The sequence below is a fragment of the Monodelphis domestica genome, chromosome 5, assembly GCF_027887165.1.
Source record: "Monodelphis domestica isolate mMonDom1 chromosome 5, mMonDom1.pri, whole genome shotgun sequence".
Lineage (NCBI taxonomy): Eukaryota > Metazoa > Chordata > Mammalia > Didelphimorphia > Didelphidae > Monodelphis > Monodelphis domestica.
In genome coordinates this window covers 3,512,360-3,540,251 of record NC_077231.1, presented here as the reverse complement: position 1 = coordinate 3,540,251, position 27,892 = coordinate 3,512,360, and the positions used below count along the sequence as shown (strand labels likewise).

General features: G+C 56.8%; 2 protein-coding genes across 5 annotated transcripts; one reads left to right on the top strand and one right to left on the bottom strand.

Moving 5' to 3' along the window:
* XRCC6 (X-ray repair cross complementing 6) lies at positions 1-27,892 on the bottom strand. 3 transcript variants are annotated; one of them, XM_056797437.1, is made up of 14 exons: positions 27,628-27,892; positions 18,008-18,156; positions 7,228-7,322; positions 6,461-6,573; positions 4,668-4,806; positions 4,334-4,588; positions 3,657-3,840; positions 2,866-3,052; positions 2,541-2,709; positions 1,916-2,077; positions 1,706-1,835; positions 1,374-1,474; positions 901-1,014; positions 1-260 (listed from the first exon to the last, which is right to left on the bottom strand). In XM_056797437.1, the coding sequence occupies exons 3-14, from the start codon at positions 7,307-7,309 to the stop codon at positions 55-57; spliced, it is 1,842 nt and encodes a 613-aa protein (XP_056653415.1). In that variant the 5' UTR covers positions 7,310-7,322; positions 18,008-18,156; positions 27,628-27,892; the 3' UTR covers positions 1-54. The 3 variants fall into 3 exon arrangements, with proteins under 3 accessions (XP_056653415.1, XP_007506132.1, XP_001378778.1); XM_007506070.3 differs by lacking the exons at positions 18,008-18,156; positions 27,628-27,892 and adding exons at positions 8,240-8,667; positions 9,003-9,149; XM_001378741.4 differs by lacking the exons at positions 18,008-18,156; positions 27,628-27,892 and adding an exon at positions 7,635-8,212.
* On the top strand, positions 9,233-24,320 carry DESI1 (desumoylating isopeptidase 1). 2 transcript variants are annotated; one of them, XM_001363779.4, is made up of 6 exons: positions 9,233-9,533; positions 17,149-17,170; positions 18,031-18,100; positions 20,222-20,331; positions 20,974-21,096; positions 22,655-24,320. In XM_001363779.4, exons 1-6 carry the CDS (start codon positions 9,446-9,448, stop codon positions 22,746-22,748), a joined length of 507 nt encoding a protein of 168 aa, XP_001363816.1. In that variant the 5' UTR covers positions 9,233-9,445; the 3' UTR covers positions 22,749-24,320. The 2 variants fall into 2 exon arrangements, with proteins under 2 accessions (XP_001363816.1, XP_056653416.1); XM_056797438.1 differs by lacking the exons at positions 9,233-9,533; positions 17,149-17,170; positions 18,031-18,100 and adding an exon at positions 18,179-19,596.

Here is a 27,892-nt window from a genome sequence, read left to right as displayed (position 1 = left end):
ACGGGGGCAATTCTCTTTATTGGTAACTTGAGGAGCAGGGAACGGGCCTCCCCGTCAGGGCTTCTGGAAATGCTCCTGGAGCAGACCCAAGAGCTCCTGCTTCTTGGTGCTGCTGGGCTTGAGCCCGCACACCCGGCAGGCTTCCTTGAGGACGGGCACGGTGAGCTTGCCCAGGGTGCCCTTCTCCGCATGGGCCTTGAGCTCCTCTTGAGAGACCTCGAGCCTGGGCTGTTTGTCCCCAGGACCTCCTCCTTCCGTACCTGGGAAAAGCAAAGGCTTTCATGGGCTGCGGTGAAGATGGCCTGGTGGTCACTGGACGCTCGGGGCCCTGGAGCGGGGTTTGAGGTAGGGGTGAGCAGAGGAGCCGCCCGGCTGGAGGGACGAGTCACCAGGGCCCCAGGGAAGAAGTCAGGAGAGACCCTGAGTCCAGATGTGGCCACTTCCTAGCTGGGGGACCCCGAAGTCACTTTGCCCCCATTGCCCAGCCCTTGCTGCGCTTCTGTCTCTTCTGCCACTGGCATTTAGTAGGGACCCCCTCATGGTGCCAGGGTGGGAGCCAGAGAACCCTGGGTCTCCCAGAAAGCTGAAGGGCCGTCCTGCTTCAAGAAATGCCTGGGAGAACCCTGAAAGCACCTACTGTGTGCCAGCCACGGAGAGGGGCCAGGCCTGGGCATCATCCAGGAGACCAGAGGAGGCTCGCTGGGCCCCCGCCGCCCGTGGAAGGCCAGGAGCTCCCCCATAACCTGAGGCAGTGGGCACAGGGAAGGTCAGCCACCTGGGATGCTGGGCTAAGCGGGAGAGGGGAGCGGAAGGCCCTGGCTGGGACAAAGGCTGAAGGAGCCAGGCAGACCCGCCAAGCCAGGTTTTCTGGCTCAGCACGCCCCCCCCCCCCCCCCCCACCTTGCTTCCTCTTCACGGCCTTCCTCTGGGGGTCATAGTCAGGGGGGTAGACCAGCTCCTTGAACTCCTCCACCAGGCTGCCCAGCCTGAGATCCATCGCTTCCACTTTGGGCACTAAGAACAGGAAGGAGGGGTGGAGGCAGGACCGGAACTCAGATCCTGACTCCAGAGTGCCCTCCCCTAGTGCAGGCCCTTCCTCTCAAGCCTGGCTGAGGCGGCCGATTCACCCAAGTCAGGCCAGAACTCTGGCCTTTGTTCCAAGGTGCACCTGGCCTGGAGCAGCTCCGGCGGTCGCTGCCAGCCAGGCCCCGTTGGGATGCACAAGTCCAGGGATGGGCGAGGCCTGGGGGGACCTGCCAGGTCAGACCTCCCCCCAAAAGGCTTTACACAGCGCAGCCCCGGGAAGGTGCTGCGGCCCCCGCCGGACACCTGGATCCCCTTCCCCAAGCCCCCCAGGCGGGAGCAGCACTTACAGGTCAGGTCCGGGGCGTGCTCGGGCTCCGTCAGGTCCAGGGCCAGGGCCTCCAAGTTCCGGAAGTGCTGCTGCAGGACGGGGTTCTCGAAGCTGTCGCTCCTAGAGGCAGGCAGAGCCCGGATCGGCACGTGCCAGGGCCCCCGACGCCTGCCCGGGGGTGAGGGGCACCCAGGGAAGACAGACCGTCCCCGGGGCCGGCCACCCGGCGAGGGGCAGAGATGGAGGCCCATCTGGGGCCGACGAGGCCGCCTGTGCCCGGCTTCGTTGGGACCCAGGCTTCCTCAGATCCCACTGAATGGGGGCTGCTGCCTCCGCCGGGCCCACACTCACCGGTACTTGAAGCGGAGTCTCTGCACGATCGCCTTCATCTTGTCCACCTGCTCCGGGTTGGCCGTCACCTTCTCGGTCGCGGGCACCTTCCGCTTGTCGTCCGCGTAGGGCAGGAAGACGAGCTGGAAGCCTGCCGGGAGAAGCGAGGCGGCCGTGGGCGACCCGGGCCGGCCCAGCGCGGAGGGCGCCCGCCTCGGGAGCAGGGCCTACCTGGGGGCGTCACCTGAACCCTCTGCGCGTCCAGCTCCTCCTCCTGGGGCACCAGGGCCACGAAACACGGGGGGCTGTTCTGGTGGGGGGTGTATCTGCACAGGGCCAGCACCCCCTTCTCCAGGCACTTGGTGAGCAAAGCACTGAACAGGGTGGTGCTTCCTGCAGGGAGAGGCCTCGGGAGGTCCAGAACCATCTGCAGAGCCCGCCTGCCCCTCTTCCTCCCAGACCGCTGGCTGGTGGTGACGGGGAAGCCCCGAGTTCCGATGTGACCCCGGGCACTTGGGGGCTGGGTGGACCTGGGCGAGTCCTGTCCCCGCTGCCTGCCTCAGTTACCCGCACTGTAAAATGGGGCTAACGAGAGCACTCGCCTCCTGGGGGTGTTGCGAGGCACACACGAGACAGTATCACAGGGCCTGGTGTGCCGTAGGTGCTCCATAAACGCCCCCCCCCCGCCCCCACAAACAACAAGGTCCAAAAGCTGGAATCCTGGGGCAGAGCAAGAGGAGGAAGCTCCCCCCGCAATGGGATTCTAAGGGCAGCTTGCAGGGGAACGCAGGCAATCTGGGAGGGCTTCCCAGCTCCCCTCAGGGAGGGGACACACATGGGGGGGGCCAGCACTCACCGTGGACGAGGGACTCCTCCGGGTACACGAACAGGGAAGGCCTCAGGAAGTGGTGCTGCTTGAGCAGGAAGAGAGGCTTGAAGCCGATCAGAACCAAGCCCGGCTCGTCGAAGCGCTTCAGCTCCTCCGTCTCGGCCTTCTCCATGACGATGGGCCGGCCTCCGTACACCTGCCGACAGGAGAGCCCTTGGACCGGCTCTCAGAGGGGCGAAAGCCATCCGGGCCCAGGACATCGCCCCCCTCCGCTGCCAACCCAGGCGCCGCCCTGACGCCAGGGGGAGCTCAGGAGAGGCCCGGCGGCCCCCTCCCCCCACGCGTGGCTCACCTGAGACCTCTTGGTGTCGCTGGGCAGGAGCAAGCCGCCCGTCTGGACGCTGAACGTCCGCGTCTTGGTCTTCACCTGCTCGTTTGTTTCCCGGTAAAGCCGGATGGGGAGGGGCTTGCAGGCCTTCTGGACCAGGTTGAAAATGCTCACCATGAGGGCCACGTCCTTGCCCAGTCTGAGCTTCAGCCTGGGGGAAAGAGCGGCGGTCAGAACACGGCTGGCTCTTCTTCCCGCAAAACCTGCCAGCCCGTATCATCCCCGTCTGACAGATGGGGAAACTGAGGCGGCCCAGCTAGGAAGTGTCTGAGGCAGGACTAGAACCCAGACCCCCCTGGCTCCGGCTCCAGGCCTTGCAGTCAGAGAACGTAATTTGGGCCACGCCTCGGTCTTCCCATCTCTAAATAGGGTGACCGAGGCAGGAAGAGCTTTGCAAGCGGACGGCGCGGCCGCGTCCTCGTGGCCAGGGAGGAGACTCGGGTTCCGGTTCCGCCGGAAGGCCTGGGCGTCCGCCCCCGGAGGGCCCCCGTTTCCAGTGGGGGGCGCTGGACGAGAGGCCTGGGGCCCTAGAGTTCCGGGCTTCCTCCAGGCTCACAGGCCAGAGACGGGACGCCCCTGCCCGCCCAGCAAGGGGCACCATTGGAGGCCCGAGGCTGGGAGCTCGGGCCTTCCAAAGACTCCTGGGGCAGCCGGGCACTCTGAGCGCAGCCTCCGAGGCTGTCGGTTGGGGAAGCCGGCCCAGAGACGCCCCTGAAGAGAGGGACGGAGCCCCCTGGGGCCGGCCCGGGGCTCACCTGGCCAGAGCGCGCTTCCTGGTCTCCTTGGCCCGAACCTTCCGCAGGAGGTCCTCCAGCCTTCCTGACTCTTCAAAGTGAACCCCGACCTCCTCGCCCTCAGCCGGGGTGATGAGGTCCCTGTAGAACAAGGCAACGTCGAACCCCCCGGGCTTCTTCAGGTTCATGAGGTCCAGGAAGATACCTGGCGCCGGAGCAGGAGGCGAGAGGGCAGATGAGTGTCGGCCCCCAGACCCCATTCCTGCCCCGAACTCGGCCCCGGCCTTCCCTCCGGGAGCCCCCCTCGCTGCCCCAACAAACAAGTCTTCTTATTGAGTTTCTGAAGGCCTTCCCTTCTGGCCCAGAGTCAATACGGTGTGGCGTTCCAAGGCAGCGGGTTAGGTGACTTGCCCAGGGTCACCTGGCTAGAAAGTGTCGGAGGCCAGACTGGAGCCCAGCTTTACAGGGGGCAAGGGCTGAAGGACCAGCCCATCGTGGCAGGGCCAGTGGAGCCCGGAAATCCAGGGAGAGTTTCCGGCTTCTGCCTTTTGAACCCCAGAGCCCGGCTCGGCGCCTCCCAGCCAGCTGGTGCTTGGCACAGGCTTCAAACCATGCAGCCCTTCCACGGGCCAGGCACAAGGGGCCTCCCGGCTCCCTCCCGCACCCTCGGCCCGTCTCCGGGACAGCCGGGCACCCACCCGTGTCGCGGAGATCGCTGGCTTTGGTTCTGGCCCGGCTGGCCTTGGCGCCGTCGTTGGCGTGGGGGTGGTCCTCGTTGGTGAACAGCATGATGCGCTTGTGGCTCATCTTGAGGCGGACCCCGCTGAAGAGGTTGGCACAGACCCAGAGGGCCTCGCTCAGCGAGTAGTCCGGGCCGTGGCCAATGAGCTCCCGGAAATTCCTCTCCCCCTGCTCTCCCTTAAAGCGGTCGAGTTCCAGGATTCTTTTCGCACCTGCGTGGGAGCCCGAGGAGAAGGGGGTCACGGGGGGCGGGCGGGCCGCGCGGCTCGCCCCAGGGGCCGCGGGACGCACCTGGCGGGTCCAGCTCGTGCAGGACGTAGACGCTGCGGAAGTTCACCGAGTTCTTGGCCTTGTCCGTCCCGTAGAAGACCACGGCCAAGAGGTCTCGGTCGCTGCTGATGATCTTGCTGCTGTACACGCTCTGGATGCACTGGGGAAAGCGGGAGCGCCGCGGCCGGTTCAGGGCCGACGTCCGAGCGCTGCTCAGGCCCTTCCCCGTGCCCAGCCCGGAGAAAGGAGGGGGCCGGCGAGGCAGCGGCAACAGGAGGCGGTCAGAGAGGGGATCCCGAGCAGAGCCCCCCCCGGGCGACAGCTCCAGCCTACCCCGCCGCGTCAGCCCACAGGGGCCACCGCGGACGAGAGCCGGGGCCCTGGGGCCTCCTCGGCTCTCGTGGAGCTGGAAATCAAGACGGGGTGCGGGCAGAGAAAGGCGGCCGAGCCTCCTCTAGGCCGCCGGCCGGCCGGGCAGGGACAGAAAGCCGGGAACCTCCACGGCGCCCCACAAAGAGGCTGCCTGTGCCCGGATCCCTATCAGAATGGCGGCTGTCTTTTTGCCTTTTGGCAAGCAGAAAGCTGCGGACTCCCCCATCCCCCCAGAACTCTTCCCCTCCCCGCCAGACCGCTGCCTTACAGCACTGTGCAATCCCCCCCATCACCCCGCGTCACCCCACCCAAAAGTAACCTTCTGGGAATGGAGGCAGGAGGGGTCTCTCCAGGCTGAAGCTTCTCCAGAGACATCCAGCCTCCAAGAGGGCCTACGCTGCCCCCCCCAGCAACTTCCAGGGGCAGCGAGGTGGCTCAGTGGATAGCGCAGGCCTAGGGAGCGGCTCCCCATCTGGCCTCAGGTCTCCCTGGCTGTGTGACCCTGGGTTAGTCACTCGATACCCCATTGCCCAGCCCTTACCAGTCTTGGAACCAATACACAGTATTGATCCTAAAAAGGAAAGTAAGGGTTCAAAAAAGGCAACTTCCTCCCCTTGATGCCCCAAACCCAGGGTGGGTGATCGGGAAACCAGATTTTCCTGCAGGGGCGACCCTCCAACGGAACCTCCTTTCTCTGAAAGAGGCCAGGTGGCTGGGGGGAGAGCGCCCGGCCTCTGAGGCGGAAGGGAGAAGGGCACGGCGCAGGCCGGACGTCACAGGAAACGGTGAGAATTCGCAGGGGGCTTTCCACGCGGCCCAGCACAGATCCCCAACAAGACGACGGCGGCGAGGCGAGCAGCCATCCGGCCCAAGAGCCAAGGGAGCGAACGGCGCCCTCGTTCCTGCTGTCCGCCGCCAATAATCTAGCAGCGCCCAGAGAAGGCCACGAACGGGCACACGCTATCTGCAGCCGGCCGGACCGGGTCCCCCTCCCTGGTCTCCCCTCCGCCAGTCATGGTCCCCAACGATGCCAAAGCACAGCTTCTGAGGAGAATTGTTTCCCCACCCCCGCCTGAGACAGCAGGAAAACCGGCCAAAGATCCCTGACAGGCGTCCGGAACAGGCGTCCTCCCTTAGGAGCCCTCCGAGACCCGATCTGCTGTGAAGGGCCCTGAAAGGAGGGCGCTCGCGCGGGCTCCCCTCGGACCGAGCAGGAAAAGCGGCCCAAGGGAACTGGACGGCCCAGGAGAAGGGACCGGAAAGGGCTGGAAAGAGACCCGAAGCACACCGAGACGCTGTCACATGCCAAAGAAAGCCGCGCAGCTCGCCGCTCTCCGGCCAGTGCCATGGCCGGCGGCCCGACGTGGGCACCCCTTCTCTTGACCACATTCCCGCGCCACGGGGAGGACTCGCCCCCGGGATCGCCCGACCTGCGCCCTTACCTGGATGGTGAGCTCAAAAGACGTTCTCGGGCCTTCATCCTGCGGCTCGAACATGGCTTTGGAGGCATCGACTAAGAAAATCAAACTGTCCCGCCCGGAGTACTTGTACTGTCCTAGAAGGGGAAGCGTTTCAGAAGCACGCGGGGCGCTGGCACCCGGCTAGGGATGAGCCAGTGACCTCTGCTAACAGCCCCCCCAGAACTCGGGGATACCTTCCGACGTCACCTCCCGCCTGCCTCTTCCCCATGGGCCCAGGCTCTGGCTAGCCTTCCCTCAGGGCCAATGACCTGGCTCTGCCCCAGGCCCTGGCGGCCTCTCTTCTCTGGCACCAGGAGCTCATCTAAAGCTCAGCGGATGCAGTGCCAGTCCTGGGTTCCAATCCGGCCCCAGACACAGCAAGTCCCTTCATCCCCACTGCCTAGCCCTTAGCCCTTGGGTGGGCGGGAAGGCTTAAGATAATTCCTGTTAGCCGGGTCAGCTCTGGGGGAGGGGAGGGAGCTGCAGGACCAGGTAGGCGCGGTAAAAAGTCTATGAAGATCCATTCTGATTTTTTTACTTTTGCTTAATTAGATGATAAGACGCATGTTCCTTCCCTTCCCTCCCCCACACTGGGTTTAACCGGGGCCACCCATCAAGCCCCATCTCCTTATGATGATCATTTGCGCTAGGGCGATCTTTTAGAGTCTACTGAAAATCCACTTTAAAGGGTGCCTCTTCTCGGAAGCCCTCCAGAATCTCAGAACGGAATAAATACTCCCAGCCGGTACCTTCCGTTTCGGCCCCCTCCTCCTGCTCCTCCTCCTCATCCTCGGCTCCTTCGTGTCGGTAGTACGACTCCCACGCAGACATGGCCTACGGGATCCTTTGGGAGAGAAAAGGGGGCCGAGCCACCTCGCCCAGGGCCCACCCACGACCGCCCGCACCCCCCTTCTCTCCCACAGCAGGGTCCGCAAGGGCATGACTGCTGCCGTCCTGCAAAGGGGGAAGTCCCCTCGCAGAAAAGCCTCAGCAGACACCCAGAACCAGAACCGAGCCGGGCCCTGACGAGCGGGCCCCAGCCCCGCGGAGCAGCAGGGACCCGCCCCTCCCTCTCCCGCCCTGGTGCAGACCCTCCGCCGCTGGGAGACACGGCGGGGGGCGGGGCACACCCTCTGAGGGCAATGCCCACTCTTACCTGGGGCGCTGGGACCTAGAAGGCAGGCGCAGTGGGGAGCGAGAAGCCGCCTGGAGCTTCTTTCAGTGCGCACGCGCGCGGCCCCACACGTGCAGCCTTCCTCCCCACCCTCTCGGATCCTGGGATCCAAACAAGTGACCCTCGGGGCCGGAGGATGTCTGGGTGAGCGGGAACGCGGTGCACATGCGCAGAAGGTCAAGCCCGGCCCCTCTCCCTGGGCAGCCCCGACCTAGCACGTTCTTCCCGAAGTTTTCCTCCTGCCCTAGTGCTGATTGTCCCCCAAGCCTGGAATCTACGTTTCTTCAAGGCCATGCCGTGGCCACTCCTACAGGAAACTTCTCCCGGCCGCCTCCTCCCCCCGGATCATTGCTACTTTGTCTCTACTTTTTCTGGGCCAATCACATGCCTGCTGCTAGCGCTCCTCGAGGAGGGCGGCGCCCCGCCCCCCTCTCCCCCGTGAGCCGCTTAAGTAGGAAGTTAATAGAAAACAAATGACTTAACTCAGACACGCATAAGAGGGACACGTAGACTCGACTAGCCTCACCTCAGAAGCACCGAGAATACAAAAATCTGTTTTGAGGGAGACACGAATGTAGACTACATACCAGATATAATAGTAGCTGTAGAGAAGGGGGAAGACACTAACTAGGAGCCTGGTTTAGTCGTTTTCAGTCCTGTCTGACAATTCCCGATCTCATTTAGGGTTTTCCTAGAAAAGATCCTAAAATGGTCTTGCTGTTTCTTTCTCCAGCTCATTTGACAGATGAGGAAACACAACAGGATTGTGACTTGCCCAGGGTCACACAGCTAGTAAATGTCTGAGGTTGGATTTGAATCCAGGTCCACCCCTGTGCTACCTAGGCGCCCCCCCAATTCCAGTTTCGGTAGAGAGAAGGAAAAAAAATTTCAACTTCCACTCCTTCCTTGGCACCAGTCTTCTAATCGAAAGCACTGGAGGCTGTAGAAAATGGCCAGAGGAACGTAGAGCACATGCGCAGAAAGTACTTTCGCAACTTTCGGGCAATTCCCGGTCCTAGCAACAGGGAGAGAAAGTTTTGTCCTGCTCATGCGCAAAACGATTCCAACACAGTACACGCAAGCCCGCAACCACCCCCATGTGGTTATTTTCTGGTTGGGCTGGGCGGTCCTACACTTGCGCAGTCCGGTCCTCGGTCTCCCGTTTCCCGCCCCTCAGCCTCCTGACCCCGCCTCCTCGTTATGGCACTTGCGGGGTACATAGAATTCCTTCCCAGAAGGCCCCACCCTCGACCCCAGACTGATACGATCTGAACTGAAAATGGGTCAGTAGTGGCAGGCATGCGCTGTGCGAAGCCGAATGTTCTTCCCTCCCGGGAAAGAGGTGTAGACCTTGCCTCTCTTCCTGGTCCGCAATCTTGCGGAGGATGGGCTGAAGGAGGTGTCGCACATGCGCAGCAGGTTGTCAGCAGGTCACCAGCGCGGCGGACTGAATTCCTGGAGCGCGGCAGGCCCCGCCCCTCCTCCCTTGGGGCCGTGAGGTCACCGGGCGGGGGTGGGGCCCGCAATATGGGCGGAGTCGCGCACGCGCAGATGGATCCGGGCTGCGTCCCGCCCCTCGGCCTTCTGTCACCTCACAGTCGGTGTTACCGGGGCGCGTGCGGCCCCGTGCGGCTGAGCAGCCCGCGCAGCGCAGCGTCGGCCCGTGTCTCCCGGCCCCCGACGCCGCCGGGCCTCTGCCCACCGCCCCGGTCGGTGCGTGCGGCACGGAAACGTCGAGGACGCCGCCGCTGCCCTCGGGGCCGCCGCTGCCCTCGGGGCCGCCGTCGGCGTCGATGGAGCCGACGAACCTGTACCCGGTGAAGCTGTACGTGTACGACCTGTCCAAGGGCCTGGCCCGGCGCCTGAGCCCCATCATGCTGGGTGAGCGCGCGGGGCCCGGGGCGGAGGGGAGCACCGACCGAAGGAGCCTGGCCCGGCTCCTGCTCTCTCCAGGAGCCCCGACCTTGGGGACCCAGACAAGCGCTCCGCTCAGGTGGTGACCTTGGGCTCGTCGGGGGGCGATGGGTAAGGGGGGTTCCCTTCTCCCGCGTGTCCTTGCCGAGCCCCAGATCCGGAGCCTGCGGTGGGGAACGAAACAGGCAGGACACGGGGTCAGCGTGCGTAAACCCCGCTTCCCTCGGGCCGTACTACCCCCACCGGCCTGAGGGCTTGAAGGCGCTGAGGAAAGCCTTGTCCCCCTGGGCTGGGGCAAGGGGCCCGGCCACCGTGGTCTGGACCAAGCTTCCAGCTGTGTGTGCATGCCACTACGTTACCGACTGAACGCTTTGGGCCGGCCGGTTCGATTCTACACGTTCTGACAGCGTCTATGGACTGTGAGCTAGAGGTCCTGTGCTAGGTGGAGGGCGGCCCCCCGAAATGGCTGTGAGCCCAGGGGAATCCCTTTGGCCTTGTTGGGGGAAGGCCCCCTAGGTGTTCGAAGGGAGGCAGCGGGGATGCAGATCCCGGCCCAGTCCGGTGGGGGGAGTTTGATGGCTGCTGTGTCAGAAGAGAAATGAGGTTAGCTAGGAAGGGCGTTGGAAAATTGAACTATTTCTAATTCATTAACCTAGGAAAACTTAAACTGAGACCAAATGTGACGGGGTTTGACAAGCGTTATTCAGAATTCTGTAGAACAAAGGTTTCTTGATCCATTTAAGTCATTCTACGTTCTGCCAGGGCCCCTGCCTTCTGGGGTCACTCTCCTCCACACCTTATCAACGTATGGGTTCAGCAACTCGCTGTTTACTAATATCTGCCTTGCTGATTGGGAAATGCTTTTCATTGAGCTAGGGCCCAAGGCTCCGAATCACAAAGTTGGCCCTATTGGCATTTCTGTAATATTTTTCCAGTTTAACCTAAGTTGAACAAGATTTTGACTGCTAGAGGAAAAACACAGGAAGTGTGAGAGTCACAAATCTAAATCGAAAACTTACTAGTCATGGAGGGAGGTGCCTAGGCCCAGGTCACTGATGATTACTGTCAAGTTATAAAAAATAAACAGAGACCTTGGATTGGAGCCAAGTGGTTTGTCCATTCATAATGAGAAGGCCCATTGATAGGTTTCCTAGATGCACAGAAAAGGGACTGCTTTCAGCCTCACAAACTGGCTCTGGCCTCAAAGTGGGGATTCCCATCTTGGCCTCCCATTGCATCTCAGGTATTTTACAAGGCATCTTCTGCTCTCTGGTCTGATTCCTATTTCTTTATCCTGTCTGTGTCAAGTGTCTCTCCCCTACTCTTTTAGGCCCTATGGAAGGAATTAGAAAAGAGCTTTTAGAATTGAAGACTAGATGTGTCTACTTGACTTTTCTGCCAGGCCTGACCCTATTAGATCCATATTCCATCCAGTTCTCCCTCTCCCCAGCATTGAGTAATTTCTCTTAGTAGCCATTAGTGGTTTTGTCATTTTAAAGCCATTTTTAATCCAGTTATAGTTCTTATTAGTGCAGAGTTTTTCAAGCCAGAGCTGTGCCACCCTCCTATTTGACCCAATTGTCTTCTCACTGTCTGATTTAATTTCAGTACTGTTTGGAGCCAGGAGACATGGGTTTGAAGCCTTGTTCTGTCTCTCAGTAACTGAACAAGTAATTTAACCTCTCAGCCTCAGTTTTCTCATCAATAGAATGGCAAAAAATACTACCATTCTTACCAGCTTCCCAGGTTTATTGTGAAGAAAACTTTTTGTCAGCCTTATAGGGCTGTAAAATGTGAGTTACTCTGCTTTTCCTTTCCCCTGTCCTGTCTCTTTGATGACTAAATATACTGGCTTTCTTTTCAAGAACACAGGACCCATCTTGGCTGGAAGGGACTTCTGATGCTTTTTAGTCAACATACCCCTCTCTTGCCCCCTCCATTATATAGAAGGGGGACCTGAATCCCAGGGACATTTAAACAAAGGCACATAAATAATAAGTATCAGAAACAATTTGAACCCATGTCCTCTGACTCAGGAGATCCAGTGGTTTTTCTTTTCTAACCTGCATGTTCCGTTGGGCCAAGTGAAAAAGTGTTTCTGAAGTTAGCCATTGTTTTTCAGAGAGAAATAAATGTACTCATTGTTCAGACTTAAAAAATATTCTCTTGTCTTATGTTACCTTTGTCATTGATCACTGCTGATTCCCAGTGACTTCCTCCCAGCTTTCCATTTTACATTTTGAATAGTCCTAATATTTTTAGTCTGCCTTTCATCCCCCATCCCTCCAAGGATTTTAGTTCTTTCCTGCATCTCTCTCTTCCGTTTCAGCATAAGATCAGAATTGCAATAAATAAGGTCACATTTTATGACCTGCTCCTTCCCAGTGTGGTATAGACTCCCAACAAATGTGATTCTATTTAGTTTTAGGTCTGGAGGGTATCCTTCTTCCACATCCATCACTAACTGAAAATGCTCGAGCCTAAAGCTGAGCCTTCTGCTTATACTTCCCTTAGGCTTAAACAGGTATCAACCCTCTTCTTTTCCTTGCATCCTTCTAAGACACAAATGAGTTGTCCTCATTGTCCTTCAGTCCCTCCCCTCAGAGCTGCTTTCTGAATTCTGAAGACCTCTTTCTGCACAAGGAGTGCAAATGGAATATGGTTTTTCCAGGATAAGGGAAGCTTTGCCTTCTTCCTCTGGTCACATGATGAACATGCTTGCCTGCTGCAATACAAGGGGGCATGTTCATATTTTCTGGCAAGCTTACTTCAAAATCGTTCTGTGAGCCAAGGACGTAGGAACAGATGTTGAGACTGGGCGATTTGTGGCCCGTCTCAATCTAAGAAGTAGTTCTTGAGCTCCCATTGTGTGCTCGGTAGGCTTTGGGGGGTGTGGGGGTGCAATGGTACCAGAGAGACCTTCCTCAATGAAATTTGTAATCTTCGTCCTTTATAAACACGACTTATAAGACAGCTTGTCATGAAATGCCAGACTGTCAGCTCAAAACATTCAGTGCCAGGAAGAGAAAGATTGAGCCACAGTGGCTTTGTTGTATACGATCCAGTTAAACCTGTTGAGATTTTTCTTCATGCTTTATCACTCATTATCAGGTTATATATTGGATTTCTTATCTGGACTGTTTGGATTTTTATCTGACTAATGCAGTTTCTTCATCTGCAAAATGGAGACAACATTAACATCCACCCCAGCCCCCATTTTGGGCTTGTTTTGTGGCAAGGCATAATTTAATAATAATAATAAATATATAAAGTTATTGGCCAACATTAATGATTTTGATTTAACATGTGATCCCCTCCAGCACCACAAGAAGGAACTCACCAATGGATTATTTATTATGAAAATTCATTCCTCCACTGAAAAAGTCTTTGTCTTCTAGAGTTTTTAAAAGTGGCAGAGAGCATAAAGCTTTTACCTTTTGAGAAAAAATATAAGCTGGAAGGGGATCCATTACAGATGAGGAAGCTGAGGCCCAGATCTTGGCTGAGTCACTTTGGCAAGGTCAGCGAGGCCAGGAGATCCTTATCCACAAGAGTCCAGATGTGCCCAAAGGTCCCATTTCATCCTTGCATTTTGATTGTATGACAGTCTCTCTCTTGTGCCAGAGCTGATCTGAATCACTGGCAGGGCCAAATGGAGGGAATGAATCCCTGCTCTGGCTGTGGCGTTACTGCTTTTCATCTCAACTCTTCACAGCTAGGGCTCAGGCCAAGGAACTAGGACTAACAGTGAGACAGGCCAGAATATTTAATGATTTTCCAGATTCAGTTTAATAAAGTAAACATTACATGTAGGAGGAATGAATGGAGAAGTAGTAACTGGTCCCTCGGGGCCCTGCTCCCAGGATCTTCCAGCCTGACTCGGGTCACACTGGGACTGCAAAGGACAGTTGTCCTTAGACAGCCTTATCTTTCACTTTTTCTCATAAAGGTTGGCCAGGAAAACAGTGCCAAGCCATGTGCAAAACTAAATACACGCCTGGAAAATTTTCTACTGTTTCCTCTCGAAATTCCACTAAGGATGAGAGTGTGTCCTTGTGTCACATCTTCAGTTAAACAAACCTCTGGTCACCAGAGCATGTTGGGTTTTGCTCCATCCCCAGGCCCCTTGTGTGTGACTGCTGGCATACATGAGAGTCAGAAGGCTGGCACAAGTGGGGAACAAGGAGAACCTGATAGGAAACGAAGGCAGAATCTCACTGTCCTAAGCAGGATCCAGGCCAGTCCACCAAGCTAAGTGCCACGGACTTTCCAAGTTATGGGAACAGCCGGGAACGCAGCCCTTCCCCACCCTGAGTGAAAGGGGGCTTTATTTTACACAAAAACCTATGGAGCAGGAGACGGCACCGTCACTGGGTCTGGGTGAAGAGGCAGCACTGACCCAGCCAGACTAGCCTTGCTTGCCACTGGGTATCTTGGGAACAAAATGGTTCTGTAGGGTTGCTACCAGAAGGGTGTCTTGACTTCTCTAATCTTCAGTTGTTCCCATAACATGTCAGTCAATGGGCTCTTGGACCTACTGCAGAATTTTAGAGGGAGGACCTCGGAGGGATGGAAAATGCACCTTCCCTTCCCCGTACCTCTTCACTGGCCTCCCATACATCCTCCACAGAAGGGCTCCTTGGCATTGCAGGCACACCAGGAGAGCTGTGGGCTGGCTCTCTCTCTTGTTGCAGTTCTCATTGGCAAGCTGTGGCAGCCTACTCAGAAGCCACCATGTGCTTTGTGGTCACCCTTTGATGGTGCTAATACTGGTGTGGCATCATAGGGTTGGCAAGGCGTTTCACAAACATTCCACCTGATCCTCCCAACCATCCTGGGACAGAGGTGAGTTCGATGATCATCCCAGGGCTGAAATGACTTGGCCCAAGGCCAGACAGCACTCTCCACTGTGGTGCCATGACTGGAATTGTTGGCCGCTGCTTTTACAACCCGCTCTTTGAGATTCCCCAAGGATTTTGTGCCTTTAATTGTGACCCTCAATGGGGTGCCTCCGGCCATCTCTGTTTCCTTTTGTGGCTATGTCCTCATGCAGAGATTGAGGCCTAATGGAGCAAGTCCCCTTCACAGCATGCTAGAGTAACTGTCTTAAATCTCTTCTCAGGCCTCATCCTCCTCAGGATGGCAGCCCAGCTTAGTCAGATGTCCCTAAGCTTTTTCATTAATGTTCTCCCTTCCTCTGTTTCCTGTGGCTTTGGGAGCAATAACATTTCCTCTTCTCCCATAAGGTGTAAAAAGAAAGTTGATTTCTTCACTGGTGCTGCCCTTGGCAGCTACCATGACTCTCCACACGACAGAGAGTCCTTATAAAGCATGGATGGGGGAAATGGAGGCAGAGATGACTTAAATGAACAAGGACCTGGCTTCTGACCATTGAGGAAAAGAGAGCAGAGTGGCACCTCGCTGCATGAGCTACTCTGGTTCTCCACTAGCCTTCAGCCTCATCCAGGAATCTGAGGTCAGGGAACATCCTTTAGGCCCGAGGTTCCTGGTTACTCGAAATAAGGAAGGATAAAGTCTTCTGTCCAGCCTCACACTCACTTTCCTGCTGTCGTAGATCTGAATGTCCCCTTTCCTGTTGAGGGTGCCAGCATCCCACCCGCCCACATGCCTAACAAATGTCATTTTTCGTTCCCCCTCAGCCCCTATAAAGGAATCAGTTCATGTCAGCCCACTCTCATGTTGCCCTTTATTTCAGCTACAAGGCCCTAACCACTTAGTTCAGACCCACATCACCTTTTCCCAGTTGTTCACCACTCTTCTCCCTTTTTCAATCCAGCTGCCAAATTTATTTTCCCAAAAGGCAGGGGTGACTGACAGTAGATCATTTCCCTGATATAAAACCTCTTGCTTCAAGGACAAAATTCAGACTCTTCTTCACCTTGTCACATAAAGTCTTCTGTAGCCTTCCTCTTGTCTCCCTTTGCAGCCTTATTATTTATTGCACATTACAGCAAGACTGGTGTGCCCCTGGTCCTACTGTGCCCAGCAATGGGCACACCATCTCTCCCACCTCCTTGCCTTTCCACAAGCCACCCTCCACACTTGGGATCTGGTCTCTCCCATCTCCACCTGCCAGAATCCTTCAAGACTCTACTCCTGCTCTACACATGCCTTCTCTGATATGTCAAAGCTCCAGGAGCCTCTCCCCTCTCCCTCCTAAAATCACTTTGTATTCCCCCTCTCAAAAGAATGAATGCCAGGGAGTAGGCGGCACCATTCCAGTCTTATCTTTTGGTTCCACTGAGTGGGCCTAGCCCTAGTGAGCCATACCCTAGTATCTCATTTTAGCAGCAGAAGGATGAAACGGAAGGATATGACAGAGCCCCTTTAGCTCAGTTGTTTAAATTGTATCCCCGTTCTAATAAATCCTAATTTCAGCATTTGGCCTGTTTGCCTCTTTGGGACTGGCCTTTAGCCCTTTCCCTGAAAGAACCATAATGTCCAAGTTAAGTCTTCAAGAGAACGTGATTTTAAAAATTCTATTTCTAATGAATTCTAATGCTGACTTTTTAATTTCTAAAGAAGACAATCAGATTAGTCAAAACTTTTCAAAAGGAACAAAGATTTCCATGTTAAAGGTCCCTATTCACCTACCAAGGCAAATATCATTAGTTCCATATAGATGAGTCTTTTCAAGGTTCTCTGCCATTTTCTGGAAGGCTCTTGGCCTTTGTCTGGAAGGACACAGATTTCCCTTTTCCTAAAAGAAGGTACATCAGATGTGACTGTGAAGATTAAGGAAGACAGTCTTTAAGGCAATAGCTGCAGAGATGAGCCAGGCCACAGGGCAGAAGAGCCCACCTTAAAGTTTGGGGTACACTCGTGTCAGTGTGTTTATTTGGAATCCGAGCTTGGAGTTCCTTGCTGTGACCCATGATCACTGGCCCCCTACTCCTTGAACTGAAATTCCACATGCACCTGATGGGCTGAGAATTTTAAAGAGATTTGTCCCTTTTTATAGACCTAGAATGTAGTCTAACCAGACTCTCCTCGAATTTGGGGGAGGGGATCTGGGCACTAGCAGAAGCTCTTAGCAAAGAGCAAACACAGGTAGCTTTGGCTGCAGGATGGGAGGGAGGGAGGAAGCCTTCTGGCCCATTGTTGAGACTCTGAAAGGCATATTGGTAATGTTAATGCACGAAGAGTTACAAAACTGGTGATGCTTTTTGACCCAGCACTTGGCTTGCTAGGGCCTCATCGTAAAAATATGGAAAGGAGGAGGAAAAAGATCTGACTATAGAAGAACATTTGCAGGGGTGGGTGGTGCTTGTAATCACAACCATTAAGCTTCAGAATCGGAGACTATCCGCCAAAGCACCGAATCTGAGTAGAAAGGAGTGGGGAGGCGTGGGTGAAGCAGCTCAGCACCCACGGCCATGTGAAAGGCTTTGTTACCCAGGTGGCAGTTGAGTGTGATAGGACGAGGGTGTGGCGTGTGATTTTAGTTCTTCCTTTTTTTGCACCTTCCTGGATTCCTTGTTTCAGTGGACTTTGACTATTAGGAAGTCCACGAGGCCCTGGCCCAAGTCGCTAAATTATGAATGTCATCTTCTTTTCACAGGTAAACAGCTGGAAGGCATCTGGTGAGTTGAACTGATTTTCAGTCTTGACTGGGTTGAATGGTCTATGGGCCAGGGAATAAATACCTTGTAGTCGCCAAACAATTTTTGGCTCCTTTCTAACTTGAAACCTGGGCCAAGAGGTAAGAGTGGACAGCATTCAGAGGAACAGTATGGGCCTTGCAAATCAGGAGACCTGAATTCTAGTCTTGCTTTTGTCTTTGGCCAACTGTGTCAGCATGGGCAATTCTCTTCACCACTCAGGGCTTCAGATCCCTCATCTTTATGTTCATGTCCAGCTCTGGTATTCTGTGAATGTAGTTTAAGTGGGCAGAGGAGACTTAGGCCCATCAGTTGCCCAATTATAACCAGGCCTACAAACCACTCAGCCTTCAGGCCTCATCTCTCTGCTTTATACCTACTGATACTGCAGCTTACCTGCCTGCTAAGTGCTGTGAGCCGGGCACCCCAAGGAAATGAGTTCCCTATTAGAATGACCATTATTGTGGATCCCAGTCTGTGGGCGAATAGATTCATGGACAGTCTTGTTTGGCCCTGACTCAAAAGGCTCCCCAAGCCAGCCTCCCAATTCTAGTCTCCCCATTTTAGCGTGGAAATAGGCTGGGATTGTTGGTTTGTTTTGGTTGAGGGTTGAGATTACCACGGTGCTTTGCAGACTTCCATTCCAGAAAATGATCTGGGAGTGATTTGAGGATCAGTGTTCCTCCCATCCCCCCTCCCCATTTTGTGAATTTTTACCAAACTGTTTCTATCTGGGAAGGGTAGGCAGGTAGGTTCCCCCATTAAACCCATGAGTTTGTTTCATCTCCAGATTCCTGTGAATTTACGTTTCCTCCTTACCTTTTCTTTCTTCTCGATGGCAGGCACACCTCCATAGTGGTTCACAAGGATGAATTCTTCTTCGGCAGTGGTGGCATTTCCAGCTGTCCCCCCGTAAGTGCTTCCTTTGTCGGACCCTTTCCTTTGCTGCCTCTGATCCTGTGAGATTCCTATAGGAGCACGGATTGGGTTGCTCATTAGGTCCCTACCAGTGCCATATAAATGCTTTAAAAACAATTTCTGAGGCTTCCTTACATCCCACCCCATGTTTCCCGTCTCGGGGGTCTTCTTGCCAGCCTGCCGCAGTTTTGAGCACAGGCTCTACTTATTGGGCGATCTTCTGGATTTATAAGGAGATACGGACAAGAATCGGGCAGAACTAAAAGCCGTAGCTGAACGATAGGCTTCCCTGGTGGGAGGCAGTGGGACGTGGGTCTCCATCGCGGACTGTTTTGTTCCCCAGTCACTTTGGACTGTGTCCCCTCTTGGCACTCTGGACTGAGCAGAAGGCACCCTTGTGCCTCAGCTTGTGTTTCCAGACTAATTAACCATGGGCCAACCTTTGCAGATCAAAAGTCATAATAACCCGATTGGCCATCGTGCCAAGGTTTTGCTGCTTGACTCTCCAAAGGAGAAATGGCATGTGTTTTTGTGGGTATGAATGGCAGTGGAGGAAGGACTTGATCAGTACCAATGCCTTCCAGATGGCCGGGCCCTCTGCTTAGGAACCAGAAGGTCAGGGACCCCAGGACTACTCACAGCTGCCTCATAGAGTACACAGAGAAGAACCTTAGATTAGAAAGCAGTCTGGTGGAAATCGGGTTCAGACCATCATCCCATCCTGCACTACCTACCATGACCTACAGATACTCGGCCACAGGAGAAGGAAAGGAGACACTTTTCACCACTCTGGCCCGGGGAAAATTCTTGACGAGAACTAGAGACAATCCCAAAAGATCAGCCGGATGGTTTTGATGGCCTAAAACTAAAAGCTTTGGCACAAGCATGATCCATGCAGTTAGAAGTAAAACCAGGAAGAGATGGGAAGCCGATGGATACAACTAAGTAAGAACACAAACTGTTCCCTCGTAGACATGGCAGCTCTCAACAGCGCTAGGAAAGAATGAGAAAGCCTGCAGCAGGCCCACGCTAAGAAGATGCCACCCTGAAAACCAGCCCGCCTGCAGCTGTATTGGGCACTTTGTTGGTCACTGGGTGGGCAGGGCTGTTTGTACCCAACAACTGTGTGCCGGCCGGCCCTTTGACCAATGATGCCGCTAGTCATTGGCAGCAATCTCCCCTCAGAGAGCTCAAAGCCAGCAGGGACCCGGGGCTGCCGGACTTTTTGTTTTGTCAAAAAACTGGAAACCTAGCCGGTGTCCTTCCACTGGGGATGGCGGAACAAGCTAGTCGATGAACCAAAGGAGCTCTTCCACGTGGCCCCCGAGACAGGCAGAGAAACCTACAAGTGCCCCTGTGATTGGATGGAAGGCCGTAGAGCCGGGGCGGCAGTTTTCCCAGTGACCACAGAAGGAACGTCGGGAGGCCTCAGAACTGGACGGTGCGGTGCCACGGTCTCAGGAAGCTCACAGAGACGGACTGGCGATTTGGTTTGCTTTGCCACTGTTATAAGGGAGAGCTGCTGGGGGTGGGCCTCGGGGTGGGGGCAGTCGTAATCATGGCGCCGAGGAAACATTTGAAAACTCTTAGTCACTGCCGTCTGTCACGTTGTTCCAAGTACTCTTGAGCTCTCCGTGACGGGCATTCCCAGCTTAGGAGGCAGGCTTTCTCCTTTGTGTAATGAAACGGTCCTGTTTCACAGAATGCATATTATTTATGCCATATATGATATAGGGCAATACAGAATAAAGAATACATTAAACAAAAGAAGCCTCCCAGCTAGCCTAAGGCCCAGCCAAAAAGAAGAGGCAGCTTTCCTGGTTTTCGGTCCGGAAGACACTGAGCTCCCACAGTGGTCAGCTTCGTTTACCTGGACTGACCGGGCCCCCAGAGCTACCCAAGGAAATGGGACTCCTGATCCAGCTGAGAGGTTTCGAGTGTGCGCTGTCAGAGGCCTGGGTTCACCTCCCAGCTCTCCTGCTTTCTGCTTAGCCCTCTGGGGGCCTCGGGCTCCTCTGTGTGGTGAGGGGCTGGGACGGGCCCTTCCATCTCCAGATTCGGTAGAAAGTCTCAGCCGTGGGTGATGGCCCTAATCTGGTCGGCTTGCCCTTGCAGGGAGGGACACTGCTTGGGCCCCCTGACACTGTGGTTGAAGTAGGAAGCACTGAAGTGACTGAAGAAATCTTCCTGGAATACCTGTCCTCCCTGGGGGAGTCCCTGTTCCGGTGAGTAGTGGGCAGCCCTGGAGACATCATCCCTGGCTTGCAAAGGAGCATTAGGGTGCGGTGGGAGAGGGCAGGCCCAAGACGGGGGACAGCCCCACCCTTCCCGTCCTCACAGCACAATGACCAGAGTTCATGGAGGGAAGAGGGCAGGCAGGGAAGCCCCAGGGCTGCCTGTCTTCAGACCACCCCGTGGAAGGGGAAGTCCTCTGTCCACATTCAGTTCTTCTTACCTATTCCCATTCCTGGAGTCCCGAAAGGCTGGCCTGGTCCAGCCTGCTCCGAGAGAAGTGATGGCCCCTGGTCACACAGGTCGCGAGAATTGGAGCGGGGCTTCTGGTAAGGGCCAAGGCCCTCCCCTTGCGTCGGGCCGGCTCCCTTCAGTTCATTGGCACTTCTCTAGGGCCTTTGAGGGTTTACAAAGCTCGGACCTACTCCGAAAGCTGTGGGCTTGAGTCCTGCCAGTGTCACCGTCCCCCTTCTACAGAGGCCCGTGTTCAGTCAGTCGCATGCCACGGAAGCCCAGACCCTCCCCCTGGCTGCGCCTGAGGAGGCCGGGAGAAGCCCATCCACCCTCGCCGACTTTTAGCACGCGTTCCCTTTTTGGGGTGCTCACGGCTCCTGTCTCCCCCTTTCTGTGGACAGAGGTGAGGCCTATAATCTCTTTGAGCACAACTGTAACACATTCAGCAACGAAGTGGCCCAGTTCCTGACAGGGAAGAAGATTCCCTCCTACATCACTGACCTTCCGTCTGAAGTCCTCTCCACGTGAGTGCTGCCCTCCTTCCCCAAATCGTCGGGGCCCTCCCTGGTGGCCTTCTGTTCCCCACCGCGTGGTGGGTGCCCCAAAGTCAAGGTGCTTGGCTCCCCCAGACCAGGTGGGATGGAAGAGGGGAAGCAGCGGCCGGGAGGCCCGTCGGTACCTGCTTGGCCTCCCTCGAGGTCCCCCAGGCAGTGCCTCTGCTTCTGCCTGTTTGGGGGGGCTGTGGGACCCAGTTAGAAAGTGATTCCCAGTAGGAGCTGGGTGGGCTTTGGAGCGCCCAGGCTGGAATGAAGGTGGGTCCAGAGTGCCCCGGTTAGACCGCATTCTTGTTGGTGCTCCTTGACAGCCCTCAGAGCCTACTTTTGTATTTCTGTATGGGAGGTGAGCAGGGTGGGGGAAGGGGCCCATGGCCAGAGCCCCTTCTGAAGCTTTGCCCTCGTTCCCTGCATTGTCCTGGCCCAGTCACAGCTCCTGTGGCTCCAGGGCTTCCTTCCCAAACGCCTGGCGAGGTGAGAGAGGCTGGCAGCATCCCATTGTACAGATGAGGGGAGAGCTGGCATGACTTGCTCCGGGGTGGTCAGAGTGGAGCCCGGGAGGTCTCTTGCCTGGGAATCCGGGATTCTGCAGCGTGGGTGGCCTCCAGGATCCGTCCAGAGATGGGTAGAGCAGGGCTGAGCCCAGAGAGGAGGGAGGCCCTTGATGAGCTTAGAGAAGACAGGGATGTCCCAGATGCGCAAAAGGTGCCCCTTAGAAGAGGCATCCGATCGCTTGTGGGGAGCAGCAAGGACAGTGGCCCGATCACGGGACAGCTGTCCGAGAGCCAAGAACAAAAGAGAAAGCAGGAGCGTGAGCGTCCAGACAGCGTGAGGCCCAGTGTCCACCTGCTGCTCCTCGGAGGAGCCTACAGGCCTCCTGGGCCTTCCCTCCATCAGGCCTGGCCGACTCGGGCCCACCGCCATTTGCCTGTTGGACTTCCCCTTGGGTCACCCGGGACACAGGTCAGATAGAGGCCTGAGGGGCCAGCCATGGTTAGGGCCAACCCCAGGGGGGTTGGATGCTTCTTCCCAGGGCTCACCCCTAGACTCCAATGCCTGTAGGGCAGGATCTGGGAGTCAGTGCTGTTCTCAGTCACCCCGCTGTGCCACGTTGTCTGCCCATCGAGGCCCTTGAGTGTAGTTCTCAGACCCACGCGCCCATGAGAACGTGAGTGGCGTCTCTTGGTGGGCTGGTGTCTCAGCCAGCTCCGAAAGGCTCCAAAGGGACACTTGAGTTCCTTGTGGAAGGGCCACTCACGGCTCGTGTCCCATGAGGGCATCCCTGAATGCCAGGAGGGCTTCCGAGCGTGGAGGTCCAGGCAGCCCCCATGAGCTCTTGGGAGGAAGGGCCGAGGGGGAGCTTCTGGCCATGCTCGTCCCAAGCCTTGGAGGCAGAGTGGTTTCCAAGAACAAGTCTGGGGCTGGCCAGATTGCTAGGGAAGCAGTGATGGAGTCATCTCTGCCCTTCCACCAGAGCAGAGAGCTGTGGCTGAGTGGCCTCTTCCCCCTGTCCCATCTTCTCCCACAGGCCCTTCGGACAGGCTCTGAGGCCCCTCTTGGACTCTATCCAGATCCAGCCCCCTGGTGGGAACACCTTTGGCAGACCCAATGGCCAGAGCTAACAGGCCTCGAAGGGGAGTACCTCGCCTTGCCGCCTCGACTCACCAGGGCTTTTCCTTTTTAAAAAAACAAACCCTACCAGATTTCTATTTTATAATTTTACATCAGAGCTAACAACCAGGGGACGGCTTTTTAAATTTCCCAGGGAAGGAGATCATCGGGCTGCATGTAGGACAATGCTGCTAAAACCAGAACAAAATGCCATCCCTTCTAACAGTATTATACTAATTTATTAAGGCTGTCTTGTCTGTGAGTTCACTTTTGACGCTGTTTGCTAAGCGTCCCCCACTCCGCAGAAGGGGGAGGCTGCCGAACCAGAAGACGGGGCTGCTCAGGGGCAGGCCAGGCTTCCAGGCAGGGGGAAGGGCGGCCGGGGGCCCCCAGCCACGGGGGAGGCCGGCAGGAAGGAGACAAGACGCCGTCTGTAGAGCTGGTGCCCTCAGCCTTGATGGCCCATCCCCGGGCAGCAGAGGGGGAGTGGGAGAGTGCTCCCGGGGCTCCAGAGAGGACGGGTGAGGCGCAACCAAGGTGGCTGGGCGCTGCGTGTCCGGTAGGAATGCTCCCACTGTCCCCAAAGCATCTGGGAGACACGCTTTGCTTTCTTCCCATTCCGAGGCTGGCTTCAGGGGAGGGCGAGGGAGAGTCTGAGGGATTCTCCAGAGCCTTTCAAGTTTCCCGCCCCTCTGAGCCCTCGTAGGCTGCACGGGCAAGTGGGAGAGACGCCACCCGCCGCCCCTCTGACCAGACGCATGTCAGCAGCGGGGGCAGGGCTCAGAGGGCGGCTCCTCTCCCATGCTTGGCCCAGCCGGCCGCCCAGTTTAGTACTGCCAGCGGGTCATCGAGGGGAAACAGTGCTCAGAACGATGCCAGCCTTGGGCCTGGCTTTGGAGACCGACCGGGGCCGGAAGGAGGGCCTTTATTGGCTGGGACTGAGCAGGGGTCAAAGGTCAAAGGCTGGGGACCCGCCGGCCCTCCTCAGCCTCCCCCCCAGTGCTTGGAAGCGCTGCATCTTTTGGCCCCCAGGGGAGGGAGGCGTGGTGGGGTGCAAGAAGGGTCCTCTTGGGCTCTGCCCGAGGGCCAGCTGGAAGAATGCGGCGCGTGCCCTGGGCTTGTGAGCCTGGGTGTGGACAGAGAAGCCGGGCCCTACGTGTGGCTGGAATCGGGTCCAGAAATGGTTTTCTTCTCGTCTTTCGTCCTGCCCCCTCCACTGAAAAGAAAAACAAAGTCCCGGCCGACCGCTGAGCACCATGGAGCAAAACCAGACCGGGCGTGCGGGCGGGCGTCTCCTCTGGCCCGGGGGTAGCTTGTTCCCGAGTGTCCCTTGACTTCCACGAGCTCAGGCAGAGGGCGGGTGACCCGTGCAGGCTCGGTAGGGCCCGAGGGCGGCAGATGCGCCTCCGGTAGTGGGAGGCGGCGCGCTGGTTGCCCACGCCTTCCCCCTTCCTCAGGTGAAGCCTGTATTCGTGCAGAGCCCCCTTGTCCCCTCAAACAAGCCAAGTTAGCAACTGGATCTGGGATGGAGCTGTTTGCCGGTGATCTGTTTTCTATGATGCAATAAACTTGGGTCTACCACCCGCTCCTGTGTCCTGTTTCCGCCCACTTCTAAGGGGGGAGGGGAGCAGCCCCGCGCTTGTCCAGCAGTTTCCAGCCCCAAGGTGCCCGTTTGCTGGGGGTGGGGGCAGGAAGAGGGCTGCCCTTCTCATCCCTGTGCCTCAGTTTCCTTCGGTGAACTAGAAAGGGCCTGCGGTTAGATCCTTTCGTGTGGGGAGAGGGCCAGGGAGGGGATGCCCGTTCAGAGAGTGCCGATAATGACAAATGGCTCATTCTGTCCCTTCCAACCATCTGAAATGCTCCAGTCACCAATGAGAAAAGCAAAAGGGAGCGGCCCTGAGGCTGCAAATTGTCAGAGAGCCCAGACAAAAGGAGCCAAGAAGCAGGGATGAGGCCCCTCCTGCCCTCTCTGGAGCATCGCCCCCTGCAGGAGACGCGCGGCCACCCCCTTTACCGATTGTCCAGGAAGGGAAGTGCCCCTACCCAGGGGTAAGGAGCCCGAGAGACGACATGGGCGGGATCGCAGTGAGCTTAGGGTGAAGGGAACGCTGGACCAGGGTGGAAAGAAGCTGCCCAGCCCCCAGCCAAGCGGGCGGGAACACGGCCCGCCATTTTGCCTTTTCAGGATATCGACGGGGTTTGCGGAGTTGATTTTGTGTCCTGTGGAACGGCCTGCTGGGAGACTGTTTCTGTTCATGTGAGCTAGTCTAGCATAAGCGACCCAAGAACGAAGGAGCCCATGAGGCACAGCGTGAAAAGGTTACAGAATAGGAGCAAAGCCAACGTTGGGGCGGGGCAGTTTTGGATGGAGGGAGCTCAAATGAAAGGCCTCACAGCCATCGAGAGGCCTTCCTGATCACCTCACGCCCCTCAGACACAAATACATTGTTGGTGGAGCTGTCCACCAACACCTGGGAAAGGGAAAGAACCTCTATGGCCCAAACTCTGTACCAGGAAGGAGCACTACCACGCCCACAGCCATGGGAAGAAAAATTGGTCAGGCTGTAGGGAGCACGATGGCCGCTGGGTGGTGACATGGGCCTATCTTGAGGTTCCAGGCTGGGAGAAAGGCCAGGACCGGGCCTGGGAGGAGGGGAGGGAGGAAAGGGAGGAAAGAACGGGCAGGACTGGGAAAAGGATGCAGAACCAGAAGGGTGAGTGGCGCCCAGGCCTGGGCCCTCACCTGAAGGGTCGGGATTCCCAGAGTCTAGTCCCAACTCGGACCCCGGCAGAGGCTTTCTCTGATCTCTTGGACCTTCCGTCCCTAAGAGGTTGGGGGCAGAAGGCCCGCCTCTAACTCCGGGAGCTCCTACTGGCCGGGCACCGAACAAACGAGCCCAGCGGTCAACAGTTAGTGGCCGTTCCAGGCCCCGGCGAGGTTCCCCAGCACAGACTCCGACAACCTCGCCCCTTCTCCGGGTGGGTAAACTGAAACAAGGACTGGAACTCCGGCTCCCTGACTCCCAGGGCAAAGCCTGAGAGGTCTCATTCCCCACAATGGCCACCCCTAGCCCGTCCCCCTGCCTGCATTCCTCAGCATCGCCCTAAGAAAGGGAGACCCCTCACGGAGGGCTACTCTCGAGACCCGCCTACCCCATCTTTCTGGCCGTGGCAGAGCTGGGACATGTAGAAGGGAAATCGGCCTGTAAGCATTTACTAAGCGCCCCTGTGTGCCAGGCCCTGTACCAAACTGGGCATGCAGAAAGAGGGAGGAGATCGTCCCTGCCCTTGGGGAGCTTACGATCTAATGGGAGTCCTCCTTCTACCACCATGCTGTTCCCCGGACTGCTCCGTGCTCTGCCTGATTTATAAAGCTTGGTTCGAATGCCACCTCCTGCAGGAAGCCTTCCCTCCTGGGGCCTCCCCGATGCGCTGAGATGCATGGTGTTCTCCCTCTGTTTCCCTGGTGTCTGCCTTGTTTACATTTTGCTCATTCCAGTGTCCGCATTTGTTGACGGAGTCAGACGCCCCATTCTTGTCCACAACAGTCCATCGTGGAGACCTTTGGGTGTGCTCAGCCCTGGGTGCGAGGGGGCACGTAAAGCTGGCTAAAAGTGGGCCCTTCCTTCCGAGGGGCTTTCCAGTCTAGTTGGGGAGAGCATCCCATACAGTGAGACAGAAGATGAGCCCGGCACCTGGTACATGTCTGAGGAGCTGGGAGCCCTCCTGAGTTCTAGGGAAGCCCTCTCCAGAATAAGGCCTTGACTGATGGGGAGAAAAGGAGCAGCACTAAGGACAGAAGCCTGATACGGGGGGTGGGGGGTGGCCAAGAGCCCAAAGACTGTCCAGCCCCTTCACCTCAAGCAAAGCGAAACCAGAGTCCAGAGAGGGCAGACGATATGTCCAGGGTCCCTCAGCCAACACATAGTGGGGGATTGAGACCTCCATCCTCTACCTCCAAACCCAGGGACCTCCCTGCCCCATTTCTGCCATCTCAAACGAGACTGTTGGTTTGACTGAATTTGCCCATTGATTAGAGGAGACTGTGTGACAAGCACGGGGTAAGTGGGGTTCAGACAGAGCCTCCAATGCCCCTGGCCCTGCTTTGGGAATATCCCATCATGCCTCGGGCCAGGAGAGGAGTGTAATGGCAGGGAAAGGATGGAGAAGACAATGAACTTCCACCGGGGCTCCCAAGTTCCCCCCCTAAAGCATGGGTTCTCACCAAGTTGCTTTCTCCACCCAGTAAATTCCAGGGGCTCCCTATTACCTCCAGGGTCCAATACCAGCTCCTCTGTTTGGCATTCAAAGAATAAAGAATATTTCTGTAGGCTTCCCGAAGTGTCAGGCCCTGTGTAAAGCCTTTTACACACATTCTCTGATGTGTGGGAGAAAGGTGCTGTTATTATCCCCATTTTACAAGTGAAGAAACTGAGGCAGTTACCCAGGGTCACAGAGCTAGTGTCTGAGGTCATATGGGAATTAAGGTCTTGCAGAATTCGGGTCCTGGGAGCTCTCTGCTGCCCCCCACCCCAGCATTTGGAGTCCTCATGACCTGGCCCTTCCCACTTTTCTGAGTTTTCTTACCCCTGGCAGACCCAGGCTGGCAGCACTCTTCCTCTGTCTCCCTGGCCCTCTCCAGTGCTGCCCTTTGCAGGGTGCATTCCCTGGGGAACCTCTCTGGGTAAGTCTCTTGGCCTTTCTTTCCCCCGCCAGAATAGGAGCTCCTTGGGGCAGGGGCTGCCGCTGTTGTTGCCCCTTTTCTTTGTCTCTGGTGCCCGGCCTTACTAAATGCTTCCAGACAGTCAGACGGACACCCCAGCTGCCCACGACCAGACCCATCCCAGGGAGGCTCCCCAGGCTGCACCCCACTGCCAGAAGCTCACCTACCTTTCGGGGTGGCTGCCTCCAGCTCTCCAGCTTCTGTGTGGGCTTCTCTGCTGCCTGCCCCGAAGAGGGGGCCGGGTCACAAAAGGGCTGCCAGAGCAGGGAAGGCTCCCAGGGTTCCCTGGGCTGACCGAGAGGAGGCCGGGACACATAGAGGGCCTTGTTCCACCTGGTGAAAGAGGTGAAAGAGGGCTGCCCCCAGCCCAGGGGCATCTCCTGGAGCCAGGCTCCTCCACCTCCGGTGGCTCTGGCTCTCCCTGCGCCTTTG